The sequence below is a fragment of the Hoplias malabaricus genome, chromosome Y (assembly GCF_029633855.1).
Source record: "Hoplias malabaricus isolate fHopMal1 chromosome Y, fHopMal1.hap1, whole genome shotgun sequence".
Lineage (NCBI taxonomy): Eukaryota > Metazoa > Chordata > Actinopteri > Characiformes > Erythrinidae > Hoplias > Hoplias malabaricus.
Genome location: NC_089820.1, coordinates 15,309,611 through 15,325,125, shown reverse-complemented (window position 1 = coordinate 15,325,125; position 15,515 = coordinate 15,309,611). Strand labels below are relative to the sequence as shown.

Here is a 15,515-nt window from a genome sequence, read left to right as displayed (position 1 = left end):
GCATAAATACTACATAGCTGAGTCAGTGATCATTCATTATTATTTGATTAATAATTATTTAATTCATTTTGTTAAGCTCCATGTTTGGGAACCATTAAGTAATATGTAGTGTCTTTAGCTGTCCAATTTCAGCATGGACATGTAGGTCATCATGTTGGATGACTTTACATATTTTATAACAGAATTAGCTAGAATGAATTATTATTAATGACTTATGCTCATTGACCTGCTGTAGGTTCTTGGCTCTGAAATTGAATCTGAACTAAAAGTAATAATTCTGTTCAAGAGATGTGTACACACAGACAAATAACCAAGGATTGGTTTTATCACACAACTGGTTTATTAATTGTGAGATGCATTGCCCGTTCTCAGCAACTGTCTGCTAGACTTCCTCACTGAAAAAACACATTCAGTGAGGGTTGGACAGAACATCTCCAGTGTCATCACCCTCAGCACAGGCTCCCCTCAAGGCTGTGTACTGAGCCCTTTGCTCAGTACAGAGCCCTTTGCTGTTCACTTTGATGACACCCGACTGTGTCCCTGGGGTTGCTACAAATCACATTGAGAAATTGGCAGACGATAAAACAGTGGTGGGCCTCATCAGCAGTGACAATGACCGGGTCTACAGAGAGGAAATTGAGCTGCTTGTGGGTTGGTGCAGAGCGAACAACTTGATTTTAAATGTGGATCAAACAAAAGAGATCATCATCGAGTTCAGGAAGATGATGCACATCACAGACTACCTCACCTGGTCTGAAAACACAGTGTCACTTGTCAGAAGGGCACAGCAGCGTCTGCACATCCTGCGCAAGATGCAGAGAGTCCACCTGCTCCTGCCCATCCTCACTGCATTTTACAAAAGCACCATAGAGTGCACTCTGACAAGCTGCATCTCTGTGTGATGTGGAGGCTACAGAGCCTCTGATTGGGAGAAAGTGAGGAGAGTGGTGAGGATATCAGAGAAAATCATTGGGTCTTCTCTTTCCTCCATTCAGGACCTGGCATCAATGCGCTGCATATACAGAGCCAATAATATTATCAGTGACCCCTCACATCCTTACTGTGGACTCTGGATTCTGGAGCATTTGGTGCAGGACCACCAGGTTCTGTAACAGCTTTATCCCCCATGTCATCACACTGCTGAACTCATAACACTTAGACAATTTAAGGTTTAATACTGGACTCCATGTACGTCTGTGAAATCATTTCTTACCTCAAACATTTATGAACAATCTTTAACTCCACTTGTCACTTTACTTTACTATTGCACTTTAAACATTTGTTTTGCTGCTGCTGGATGTTCTCATATATACTGCATATATCCTCATATTTATCCAATGCTGCTATTTTATTTTTATATGAATATATATATATACCCAACATTGTAATTCCTGTTGCTATATATATTTGAAACCTTTTATTATCTTAATTCTGTGCTGTCACTTATACACTATAGTTTAAAATATGTGCTGCTGTATGATTCATTTGCAAGCCTATTGCAACAAAATTTATGAATACACTTGTGTACAAAGAATGACAGTTTGTCTGTTGTCTCACAAGTTTTTATTTATAAATTTTATGTACATACCTAAAGCATTTGAACTTACATTGTATCTGTATTCCGTGCCTGTTTAATAAACTCCACATACTATATACACTGATCAGCCAAAATATTAATATCTGTTTCTACATTTTCCATTATTTTAATGTTACAAATAGGAAATAAACCAAAAGTTTAAAGTAGTAATAAGACATTACATGAGGACTTAAATATATGGGATGTGACCAGATAGCTTGCAAGGGAAGGTACCAGGATCTATCATAAACATCTGTGCTGAAGACCCAGTCCTTTTTTAATCTTATCAAAACAATAGCTTAAAATTGTACAGCAACAGATGGGGTATTGTTCAGTACCCAAATATAAAGATACTTACGTAAGGCAATAATCTGTTTATATCTCTATGCACAGATTTAGTGAATTAAGGGATCAGACGATATGGAAATGGACCCCTGTACCTATAACTATATTTTCAATAAAATTGTCTATATCACAATGTATAGCTACCAGCATGGGAGATTATATAACATGGATAGATTATCTACATATGGTGAGAAATCAAAGCATAACCAGTGCCCCATCAATTTGGACTGCAGGAGGGCCATTGGCCTTTTCCCCTGACTCCATGAATCTTTTCATATTATGAACTGTTGCTAGTGAAAAGCATACATTATTTGCAATCTTGTTCTAGCTATTAGTATACAGATTACTGGTTAGGGTAGCAGTCCTACATACACGGATACTTGTAGTGAGACAATTTATGATTAACCATATAAAAATTTACCACAGACAACACTTAACATACTAAAATGTACATGCTTTTATGTTGTAGAAAAATGCATGTGTCTGTTCTTACTGACTCTATATTGAAATTTGATTATTGTTGAGCTAAAAATGAATTACTAATATATGCTGTATTTCTGAAGACTACCTCCAGGTGCTTCCCATAGGTTAAGAGAGATTTGCACATCTCAAAGACTGAAGAGCAAAATAGGCTTAAATCCTTCTTGTCTGTTTACATGCTCTAAAAAAAAACAGGGTTGTTTTGTGGGAGTTGACAGTACCAGGTTTACTAAACTTTATGCTATTTGTAGATACTTATTAAAACTAAAAGTGTAGTACCTGCAGTCACTCCATTAATACCACATAAAAATACCCCTCCAAATATGATTCTTCAAAGCAGGTAGAGGGGATGCCAGGGGATATGATTCAAGAGGATCTGGTTCTGGATGATATCATGATATTGGATTATCACCATGTTGATTTAACACCGGTAAATTTGATGCACAATGAGTAATATGATCATGTGTAACGTGATTACTAGAATTGTGGAACACTGGAATAAAATGAACCTACAACCATTTGAAGTGGCAACACCAGCCAAAAACACATGGCTTGTTAAAAGTAGTTGGAACAGTACCTGCAAAAATTCTAGGCACAGTTTGCTGTAATATTAAGTAATCATTACCACAACCACTGGCAATAAATACTATTCTCCTTTTGATAATTTTTGGTATGTTCACATTAGTTTAATGAAAACAACACAAACCATTTTATAAGAATCTGCAGATTATTCATTCATTCATTCATTCTCTGCAACTGCTTATCCAGTTCAGGGTCGCGGTGGGTCCAGAGCATACTTGGAATCACTGGGCGCAAGGCGGGAATATACCCTGGAGGGGGCGTCCTTCACAGGGCAAACTCTACAGATTATTTATAGACATTTAAGCAAAATAGAAACCTAATGTTTCTATCTTACTATAGAACTATCTTACAATTCTGGTCTTCATGTACAGTGACATGTCTAATGTAATTAAAAAAATTAAAAAAATGCATTTAGCATAATAACTTAACACATTCACACTGGGGATATTTACAAAATTGAAAAGAAAATCTTCAATATAAGGCACCAAAGACTGCTCTCTTTACATCCTTATGGTCACAATTTTTAATCAGAATCACTACTGATAATGAAATCTTCACTACCACCATCTTCTTTATCAGCGCCCGCAAAGACGTGTGAAAGAAGAAAGGTATCCTGTTGTATGGGCTGTGTCCCTTCGTCTTTTATCTTCAACTTCTTTTCATAGCGTGGCAGGACATTCTCATAGAGAAAGTCAACAATTTCTGGTCAAAGATAAAAGGCATATGTGAAATACCTTTTCAGGTCTGAAATCCTACAACTTCAGCAAACAATATATTCTAAAAATCCTAAAGTATCCAAATCTTCTAGTTGTTAATTGTAAATATATACACTTCTTCTAATGGTTCACTGGAACTGAGTAAATGCATATTTAAGGATATTTCAAAAGCGAAATGAAAAGTAGACTTGCCTCCAAAGGTCTTCTTTTGCCAATTTGGGGCATGACGTACTTTCAGTTTGTGCCATACTCTCTGCACATATGTCGGAGGAACGTCCCTAAAGAAAAAAATACAGAAATATCACAGGAATATCATGTTTTACAGGGTTATTGAATTGGCTACTGAACTGTAACAATCCCAAAGAATAATAGCTTTACAGTAGCTTTACAATCAGTGTTCACTCATTAATTCAACATTTGGAAGTCTTTGCATAAGATATCAATTCAATTAATAGAATCTTCAATTTAGAATTGTACATATGAATGAATGCACACGTAAAGGCAATATATCATATAAATAAAAAAAATTTAAAATAAAATGATTGTGAAGAGAATTTAATGTTGCCAAAAGTTACAATAAATTCAGCTCTGTCATTAAAAAAAAAAAAAAAGCAATGGATACTTACCCATTCCAAGTACATTAATAGCATTAAGATTAAATTTAATTTCAGATAATCCTACAACAAATGTTGCTTAATTGCTTAAGATTTCCAAAGAAATAGAGAACTTAATTATTTTATTGTGCAGCATGCTATATTGTATGAAAAATTTCTTTTTCCAGATGATTTTGTGACTGACATGAAAACGGATTAAGAAATTTCACACATTTTTCTTTTACTCAATTTATATATACAAAATGATTCGATCTATCCATTTCCATGCCCTAAATTGCTCACATTAAAATGAATAATGGACAGAGGTACACGATTCATTCCTCGCTGTTGTTATCCATCTTTCCTTACATGCAGCATGAAATGATCAAAAACGTTTAGATCAGGGGTGCACAACACAATCCAGCAAAGTTTGATGATTGCTCTGCCAAAACACAACCCCTAAACCTGGCAATTTACAGATGAGTTGATTCACATGTGTGTAAGCATAGGTATCACCAAACTTTGCTAACTTTGCCCTCCAGGACTGGAGTTGTGCACCCCTAGTTTAGATGGATTTATGTAAAAGTCGCCAAAATTCTGATTAGGTTCTTCAGACAGAGTCCTATTACTGAGTAACAGCTATGGTTCAGACTTCAGTAACACAAAGGAGAGATGATGCTTACCCTACCAATGCAGTCAGATCATCCCAACTGACCAATGCAACATCATCTACTTTCATTTCGTAGATCCTGCAAATAAAAGAAAGATGTTAGGAAAACCTAGAATTTTACATCACATGCACCACATTTAGTTAAGGAAAATTTACATCTCATGAGGTTTTTAAATCAAGTCAAACTGCACAGCATTTTCCATGTTCAAACCAAGTGTACCAAACATTAGAGGTATTTAAACAAATCTTATGCTCCTCATTCTCTAACCACAATTCTTGACTTTTATAGGGAGAGGAATCAATCACCTCCCCGAAAACTAACAAAAATGTGATAAGGAAAAAAGAAATACATACACCTGTGCTGAATTCTTAGGCACCCAAGATTGCTTACGATTATTTATCATCAAGAATATCAATAATCAGTGCTTGTATTACAGTTGTGTAAAAAGTGTTTACCCCTTCGGGAGTTCTTATATTTTTGGCATGGTTGTCACTCTTAAATGTTTCAGATCATCAAACCAATGTATATATTAGTCAAAGACAAGACAAGTAAACACAAAATGCAGTTTTTGTATGAAAGTTTTTATTATTAAGGTAGAAAAAAAATCCAAACTTATATGGCCCTGTGTGAAAAAGTTTTTGCCGCCCAGTTAAAACCTAACGCAACTGTGGTTTATCACACCTGAGTTCAATTTCTATAGCCACACTCAGGCTTTATTGCTGCCACACCTGTTCTCAAGCAAGAAATCACTTAAATAGGACCTGCCTGAGAAAGTGAAGTAGAACAAAAAAAGATCCTTAAAAGCTAGACATCATGCCAAGATCCAATGTAATCCAGGAACAAATGAGAGAGAAAGTAATTGAGATCTATGAGTTTGGAAAATGTTATAAAGCCATTTCTAAAGTTTTGTTTCTAAACATTCACAGAACTGCAGGCCTCACTTGCCTCTGTTAAGTTCAGTGTTCATGACCTAACCATAAGAAAGAGACCGGGCAAAAATGGCCTGCATGGCAGAGTGCCAAGACGAAAACCACTGCTGAGCAAAAAGAACAAAGGCCCGTCTCAATTTTGCCAGAAAATATCTTGATGAACCCCAAGACTTTTGGGAAAATACTCTGTGGACTGATGAGACAAAAGTTTAACTTTTTGGAAGGTGTGTGTCCCATTACATCTGGTGTAAATGTAACACCGCATTTCAGAAAAAGAACACTATACCTACAGTAAAATATGGTGGTGGTAGTGGGATGGTCTGGGGCTGTTTCACGACCTGGAAGACTTGCTGTGATAAATGGAACCATAAAATCAGCTGTTTATTAAAAAATCCTGAAGGAGAATATCCAGCCAACTGTTTTGTGACCTCGAGCTGAAATGAACTTGGGTTCTGCAGCAGGACAATGATCCAAAACACACCAGCAAGTCCACCTCTGAATGGCTGAAGAAAAATAAGGTGAAGACTTTGGAGTGGCCTAGTCAAAGTCCTGACCTGAATCCTATTGAGATGCTGTGGCATGACCTTAAAAAGGCGGGTCATGCTCGAAAACCTTCCAACATGCCTAAATTACAACAATTTTGCAAAGATGAGTTGGCCAAATTTCCTCCACAGCGCTGTGAAATATTCATTGCAAGTTACTGTAAACGCTTGATTGCAGTTGTTGCTGCTAAGGGTGGCCCAAACAGTTATTAGGGTTTAGAGGGCAAACACTTTTTCACACAGGGGCATGTAAAGTTTGGATTTTTGTCCCTTCATAATAAAAACCTTTATTTAAAAACTGTATTTTGTTTACCTGTGTTGTCTTTGACTAATATTTAAATTTGTTTGACGATCTGAAATAGGCAAAAGGTTATTTAATAATAATAAAAAAAAATCATGAACACTTTCACACCACTGTAAATTACATTACACTAAATACAAGAACAGATTTTTTGCTGATATTCTCCTTGATCATATTACTTTGTTATATGTTAAATCAACAGCACATTTAATTTAACATAATGAACAATTTATTAACAAGTAGAACAAGGTATTAGATGATTATACGATATGATAATAATACAGGGTAACCACGACGAAAGATTTGGAAACCATTCAAATACAGAATGTCACTCCTTACTGTAATAATGTTGTTTATTATTTGTTTTTTAGTTTGTATGTTCTCTGAGCAAAACCTTTCCTCAGTAGTGTATATATGAAGATTTCCAGCCCGTCACTTACCCTTTTATAATCTTTATTTTGACTTTAGTAGATATTTTTCTTGCTTGTATATCTCCAGTCATTTTCAAAGCCAGAACAGACATCCTTCAAAAAAATAAGTATATAAATAAGTAATTAAAAATCAACACCTGAAAAACATTAACATAAATGCAAGAGTTTTAACACAATTATTATTCACCATTTCTCTCGGCACTTAGACCAGGTGCGGGTTTTCACTTCGGCTGCAATCTTCTGCCAGGGCAGTCCCTTGTACAGTGTTTCCCTGTTTACTCTGACTGTGTTGGGATCTGCTAGCTTTGATTTGAGATTGCTGACAATATGATTTCTCACAACTCGCAAAAGTGATTGTACCTCTTGGTTGGACCATGGTCCTTCCTTTATAGCTGGGAGACAAAGTACATATTAGGAAGACAATGTGAACAATCATGGAAGGGAAAATGGATGAGAATATTCACTTACCAGAATCATCACCAATATTGGCAAAACGTTTCTGAAGAGAGCTGGCAGTTCGTCCAGTCAACTGTGAAATCTTCTTCCAATCATTACCATATAAATTGTGTAATTTGCACAAATTGTTTAACTCCTCCTTTGAAAAGCTTGTAAAATAAAAACATTGAATTTATAAACACTTCAGTGTTAGATTTATAAACACTTCAGTTCTCCTGTACTCAAATAAAATTTCTCTTACTGGCCCTTGTGGCAGTTATCAAATATTCTTCTCCCACGAGCATAAACATCATGACAGGACCGTGGAATTCCAGCCGCTGTTATGACAGACATTGGAGAAGAAGAAAAAAAAAAAAAAAAAAAGAATGAAATGGTAGAAATCAGGTTTACATTTATATAACTGGCAAATACAGCTCATAAATTGGTTTACTAAAAAGACTGCCATTTGGTGTATAACCTGAGCACATTACAGTTCCACAATCATTTGATTGTCATTTTTAATATGGAATGCATTCATTTTCCACAGTGCAAATGTACTATTAAACTAGTACATTTAACTACAGTTTAATATTTTAACAGCCATACACATGTTTGGATTCCATCAATATCATTTGCAAGAACAGTTAAAATATGGGGACAATCTTAATCATACACAGAAATCATATTACCAAAGGTGGAGCGTGCCATGTATAGATTGTTTAAACTGATGTCATGGAAAAAAATGACCCCTATAAAATACAATACACATGGCTTAAATCAACATTTTTTTTGCAGAAACTGACCTCAAGCAGCCAGTGTTTGTGAGAATATTTCTCAATTAAAATATTTCAGTTCTGTCCATATGACAAACTTTACCTAAGAGGGCAGTCATTGGCTCATATGTTAAATGCTTTTCATCTCAACATCTGTATTAAAATAATTTCCTACAGGTTGTTTAAATACGTGGTCTTTGGTATGCAAATGTAAATGATAAGTGATCACTTTGTACCACATTCCAAGATATTATATTAAAAAATAAAACACGGGCACTCACCAATCTTTTTATAGAACAAATGTGTCCTTTTAAGGTTCCTTATTGTTAGTTCTTCTTCCTTGTAGCGTGTAGAGAAAAAGAGCTTGTTGGCACTGTCAATGCCAGTGAGGACCATGAAATCGTCAACATTCTTCCTTAGAATCTCATCTTCTTTCTCTGAGAACCTTCCACTGTTCGGGGAAATGCCTGAAAACACAGATTTACCAAGTAAAGGCTTTAAAACAGTTGTTATAAAAGCTCAAAAAATATGTCTTTAAGGGTATGCAGCCAAACAAACTAAATACACATCCTTATTTCTACATTCACTATTCATTGTATAATTTCACATGCAGAAGCACTTTATAGTACTACAATTACATACTGTAGTCTGTTACTCTGCATACTTTGTTTGCACCCTTGTTTCACCCTGTTCCTCAAAGCTCAGGACCACCACTGAGCAGGGATGTTTTGAGTGGTAGATCATTCTAAGTGCTGCAGTGATGTAGTGGTGTTGTGTTGCACTGGTAGGAGTGGATCAGCCACAGCATTGTTGCTGGAGTTTTTAAACCCCTCAGTGTCACTGCTGAACTGTCCAACAAACAAAAATACCCAGCCAACAGCATCCTGTATCCTGTGACTAGAGGGCGACCAACACAAATTGTGCAGCAACAAATGAACTTCTGTTTCTGGCCTTACATCTACAAGGGGAATCATGAGGTAGGTGTGTCTAACAGAGATGACAGTGAGTAGATACAGCACCTGAAAAAACAGCAGCACTGCTGTGTCTGATCCACTCCTACCAGCACAACACACCACCACATCATCAGTGTCGCTGCTGCATTGAGAATGATCTACCACTCGAATCATACCTGCTCTGGTGGTCCTTTGGAGTTTCAAACCCTTGAAAAACAGGGTGAAAAGTTGCAAACACATTATGCAGAGCAACAGATGGACTACACTCCTTTGTAAGTGGAGCTAAAAAATTGACAGTATGTGTGATAACAAGGACATAGTAATAATGTTATGGCTGACTTAAAAATGGTATTTAAAAAAAATAATAATAAATAAATAAATAATAATAATTGGCACAAAAAAAGTCAGCTTACCCATTTTCTTGAATTCTTTAAACCTTGGCAGGTCATAATTTATCATTTTTATTATTTCATCTGGACGTTGTGAAGATATATTAGGGAAAAATTCTTTGAGCTCCTCAAAAAGTTGTGGATCAAATTGTCTGGAGCCACCTGATATTTTCCCCCTTGTCGATTTGGTGCCAATCTTAGGTCTTATCGGGTCGTCTTCATATTCTTTTACATTTGCTTCAGACCTTTTATTTAACTGATTTTTAATACTCTGTATTGTTTGTGTTGCTGATGAAGTGGAATTCAATGTGCTTCTCCTTAAAACCGCGGAGTAATCACGTGTCACTTTATCTATATTTCCTTCTTTCTTCTGCGCTTGCTCTTCACTTCTCAGGGAGCAATCTTTTTTAGATTTTTCACCTGTAAAATACTCATCTATCCTTCTTTGCTTCTCTTGCCTGAGATGTGCATCACTGTTTTTTGAGGCAATATTTTCAGATTCTTCACAAGGAAGATGTTCTTCTGTCTGTCTCCGTTTCTCTGCCTCTTTCATAACATGGGCTTCACTGTTCTGTGAGGCAATATTTTCAGATTCTTTACAAGGAAGATGTTCTTCTACCTGTGCCCGTTTCTCTGCCTCCTTCCTAACATGGGCTTCACTGTTCTGTGAGGCAATATTTTCAGATTCTTTACAAGGAAGATGTTCTTCTGTCTGTCTCCGTTTCTCCGCCTCTTTCCTAACATGGGCTTCACTTTCCTGTGAGTCATCATCATCAGATATTTCATATATGAAATTCTCTTCGATCAGTCTTTGCTTCTCTTGGACTTCACTGTAATGTGATGCATTATTTTCAGATACTTCACATGGAAAATGTTTGTCTAACTGCCCTTGCTTCCGTTTCTTTACTTGCCCTTCAGTGTTCTGTGAGGCACGGTTTTCAGATATTTCACATGGTAAATCCTCTTTTAGCCGTCCTTGCTTCTCTTTCCTCACTTGCTGTGTATTATTCAATGAGGCATCACATTCAGATATTTCACATGGAAAGTCTTCCAACTGTCCCTGCTTCTCTTTCCTAATTTGCTTTTCAATGCTTTGTGAGGCATCATTTTCAGATATTTCACAGAGAATCTGATCTATTGTTTTTTTCTTTTTGTCAACTTGCTCTTTACTGTTCTGTGAACTATTTTTAGATGTTTCACAGGGAAAATGGTCTTCTGTGTGTTTCTGATTGTCTTTCTTTTTCTTCTTCTTCTTAACTTGCTCTTCGGGGCTTTGTAAGGCATTTTCAGATGTTCCACATGGAAGATATTCTTCTGTCCGTTTCCGTTTTTCCTTATTCTTAATTTGCTCTTCACTGTCCTGTGAGGCACCAGTTTCAGATATTTCACATTGAATGTGTTCCTCTGTCTTCCTGTGTTTGTCTTTCTTTTTCTTCTTCCTAATTTGCTGTTCACTGTCCTGTGAGGCACAGGTTTCAGATATTTCACATTGAATGCGTTCCTCTGTCTTCCTGTCTTTCTTTGTCTTCTTCCTAATTTGCTCTTCAGAGCTCTGTAATTCATTTTTAGACATTTCAAAAGGAAGATGTTCTTCTGTCTGTTTCTCCTTGTCCTTTTTATTATTCTTACTTTGCTCTTCACTCGTCTGACCGGCATAACTGTCAGACATTTCCCATGGAATGTGCTCCTCTCTCTGCCTGTGTTTGTCTTTCTTTTTCTTCTTCCTAACCTCTTCACTGCTCTGTAAGACATTCGCAGGTATTTCACATGAAATGTGTTGCTCTGCCTGTTTATGTTTCTCTTTGTGCTTTTTCTTGGTCTTAATTTGTTCCTCATTGACCTGTGAAGCATTTTCAGATATCTCACATGGTAGATGTTCTACAATCTGTCCCTGTTTTTCTTTGTCTTTCTTCTTCTTCTTCTTCTTTTTCTTAACTTGTTCTTCACTATTCTGTGGGGCATAATATTCAGACATTTCATATGGAAGATGTTCTTCTGTCTGTCTCTGTTTGTCCTTTTTCTTTTCTTGCTCTTCACTGTTCTGTGAGGCATAATTTTCAGATATTTCACATGCAAGATGTTCTTCCGTCTGCCTGTGTTTGTGTTTCTTTTTCTTTACTTGCTCTTCACTACCCTGTAGGGCATGTGCAAGCATTTCACTTGAACATTGTTCTTCTGTTTGTCTTTGTTTCTCTTTTTTCTTCTTTTTCTTAACTTGCGCTTCATTTACCTGTAAAGCATCATTAGATATTTCACAAGGAAGATGTTCTTCAATCTGTCTGTTTTTATCTTTGTCTTTCTTCTTTTTCTTAACTTGCTCTTTACTCTTCTGCAAGGCGCCATTTTCAGATATTTCACATGGATGATGTTGTTCTGTGTGTCTGTGTTTCACTTTGTCTTTCTTTTTCTTAATTTGGCCTTCAGTGCCCTGTAAGACATCTTCAGATATTTCACTGGGAACATGTTCTTCTGTCTGTCTCTGATTCTCTTTGGCCTTTTTCTTTTTCCTCACTTGTACTACAGAACCCGGCGATATACTTTCTGATATTACACATGGAAGTTCTTCAATCAATTTCTGTTTTTTTTTCTTTTTCTTAACATGTTCAAAATTCTGTGACACCTCCTTTTCAGGTGTTTCCTGTAGGTGTTCTTCAAGCTCTCTGTGTGTATTCTGCTTTTTCTTCTTTTTGTTTTTCCTAACTTCTGCTTCATTGTTTTGAGAGACATTTTCAATTTCACATGAAAATGTTTTTTCTATCTCTCGATGTTTGTCCTTTTTCTTTTTTCTAACTTGCTCTGCATTGTTCTGTGATTCATAATTTTCAGATGTTTCAAATGAACCAAAAGGTATCTGTCCCTGCTTATCTTTGTCTTTCTTTTTCTTTTTTCTTGGAGGTGCTTCAAGGTATGAAGATTCATCACCTTGTAAATTGCCATCCAGGAAACCTACAGGTGTGGAGGAATTTAACGTAAGGGAGCAGGTGGGATTAATCTCAAGTAAAATATCTCCATGCCTCTTCCGACTCTTCTTGTCCTTGTTGTTTCCCATAGATTTGTTTTGACACTCTGTCCTTGAACTTCAGTAAGGCTGCTTGTAGCTCTCCTGTAACCATAAAAATGTCATGCAAGAGACAACATCTTAAAGAGATATATTTTAAAAATGGGGAGTCAAAAAACATATAAAAAAGACAAGGCAGCCAGAATGAACAAATTGTGCAATTTCTTATATTAAGATTTGACCCAGAGGGAAATTCAAGGCTCCAGTAGTGGTAGTACTTTCTAGAATAGAAGTCTCTGGATTAAAAATTAGTTTGAGGAGATTAAAAACGAGTGAGATCTTGTACACAGTGCAGTAACCTAAGTTTGCAGACCTTCTTAAGCCAGTGAACCGATATGCTTGTTGTATTTACTGTCGGAGAGAAAAGTTCAAAAATATAGCTAATGGTCGAATGTTGGCGTTGTGGAGAAAGTTTGGGAACCATTGCTTTAAACCTTCTGAAAACACTTTCACCATACAAAGGTTTATAGAAATAATTCGTGGTTCTCAATAGAGGTACTGACTCACGTTATACTATCTAAATAACAACTGAAGAATACAGTGTTCCTCTGTCTGCCCGTGTTTTTATTTGTATTCTTGCTCCTTACTCGGCTCTTCACTGCCCTGTTGGGCATGTGCAGGCATGTCACTTGATCATTGTTCTTCTGTTTGTTTTTGTCCTAATATTCTTGCCACTACAGGCGGTAAGGCATTAAAATACCGGTGTCTACGTTCAGCGTTAAGTAAAAATGTTAGCGATAAATAAAGGAATTTATATTCGGCCGAAAGTAGCACGAATTCCTGTCAACATTGTGCGTACTTCATACACCTCAGACAGTTACATCTAAAACTCTGTCGAAACAAAACCCAGCAGTCCCTACACACAACAGTGGTTTGTCGACATGTATGACCATAGCTAAGGCTCATGGCAGTGCGGTGAGACGTAACTTTAGTGAGTTCTTACCTTACTTAAGTCGCACGTTTCTCATGCATAGATCTCAGGACCAAGTGATGCTTCTTGCCTTAAAATAAAACACGAGGAGCTGTGGAAACTTGAGGCCGAATCTTCTTCACTGCCCTCTAGTGTACAGGAAGAGAAATGAATCCCAACTGGTGTTGCACACCACACTCAAGTACATATCTCTGCAGGCCGGCAAGTGGGCGGAAACCAGCAAGTGGGCGGAAACCAGCAAGTGGGAGGGGCGTACGCAGCAAGTGGGCGGAAACCAGCAAGTGGGCGGAAACCAGCAAGTGGGAGGGGCGTACGAAGCAAGTGGGTAGAAACCAGAAAGTGGGGGATCTAGATGTTTTGTGGGAAGGCGAATGTAGGAAATGCAGCCTTTGTGATTTGAAAAAAGGGCATAGTTTCTCTCCAACAGAACTAGATACCCTCTACTAGTTATATAGTTTCAAATATTACGTTTCAGTGAAAACGAAATACATAGCACTCCTGATATTTTAATTATATACTTTTGGTAATTTGATTATGGAGTGAACTGCAAACTTATGAAATCCATTAGGTCTCTCATGTCTACAATCATTATTTTAATTTGTTTACAGAATTATAAGACTGTATTATTTGTTTTGTACTCAGCACAGTATTGGATTATAATCAGTTTAAATGTGTAAACCCTATAGTAACGCCCTCGAAAATGGCCCACTATTGAAATAAATATTTATAGCAACTCCTTTCCATTAATGGACATGGGAGAAATGGTGCTAATAATTTGCAAATAATCAGTCACAGTGGGTTTATATGACAATAGAGTCAGTGTATGTTGCTACAAGTTAGGTGAACTTAATAAGATGGAAATTCACTGTAATGTAGTTATAGTTTAATGAATTCCAAGATAGTGGTGCAACCTTTCAGGAAATTTGGCTCAATTAAGAATATAAACAGACATTCAGAGAAGTTCACTGTACTTCATCTAGTTCCTTTGCATGGTTTTAAATGATTCTTTATAGAAGTATGTCCTTGTTGTAGAGTATTGTGTATTACTCTTTGTGTTCAGATGATCACATAAGCTTTGATTTGACATCAGAACCAGGTCCTGGAACAAAATTAGTTCAGTCAAGTTTGTTTGAACAGGTAGAATAGGATCAGAATTGGATAACACTGGCTTAGACTGTCAGAAAGCCTCCCTTTATTATTACCTGGATTGTGCATGTGAATTTGTAGAAGGACTATCATTCATTCATTCATTCATTGTCTGAAACTGCTTATCCAATTCAACTCCTCACAGACCTTCACATGGAGTGTGGCTCAAACCCACAACCTGGAGCTCTGTGACTGCAACACTACCTGCTGCACCACCGTGCTGCCCGAAGGGCTATCAATTTATTTTAATTTAGTTCATTTATTCAGTTTAATTTATTTCAGAAATACACCATATGTACAAATATTTGAGGACAAATTTGTATTGAATATATTCTACATTAAGTTGCAACCGTTACTAACACAGATGTGCACACACTGCCTCTCTAATCCCTGTAGAGAAATACTGACAATAGAACTGGATTCTCTGGAGTAGAGAAACATGAACCTAATGCCAGGCGAGGAATATATAGCACCACAGTACTGAGCTGTGCTGATGAACCCATATTTACTGTCCTGTCTCTTGTTAGGAAGTGAGTAGTAGCCTCTATGTAAGCAAACATTATCATTCTCAGTACATGTGGTCTCAGTTAAATGGTTATTCTCTCTATTTATTGCAAGAATTTCACATATTAAGCGAACCGCAGACAAGTCTATAAATCAAATA

The 15,515-nt window shown here is 36.7% G+C and overlaps 1 protein-coding gene across 1 annotated transcript; it reads right to left on the bottom strand.

Moving 5' to 3' along the window:
* Nucleotides 1-1,650: 1,650 nt before the first annotated feature.
* On the bottom strand, nucleotides 1,651-13,868 carry LOC136679180 (transcription termination factor 1-like). Its single transcript, XM_066657554.1, has 10 exons — nucleotides 13,718-13,868; nucleotides 9,741-12,819; nucleotides 8,656-8,841; nucleotides 7,864-7,939; nucleotides 7,635-7,771; nucleotides 7,354-7,558; nucleotides 7,176-7,259; nucleotides 4,976-5,041; nucleotides 3,892-3,977; nucleotides 1,651-3,685 (listed from the first exon to the last, which is right to left on the bottom strand). The coding sequence occupies exons 2-10, from the start codon at nucleotides 12,763-12,765 to the stop codon at nucleotides 3,507-3,509; spliced, it is 4,044 nt and encodes a 1,347-aa protein (XP_066513651.1). The 5' UTR covers nucleotides 12,766-12,819; nucleotides 13,718-13,868; the 3' UTR covers nucleotides 1,651-3,506.
* Nucleotides 13,869-15,515: the final 1,647 nt, after the last annotated feature.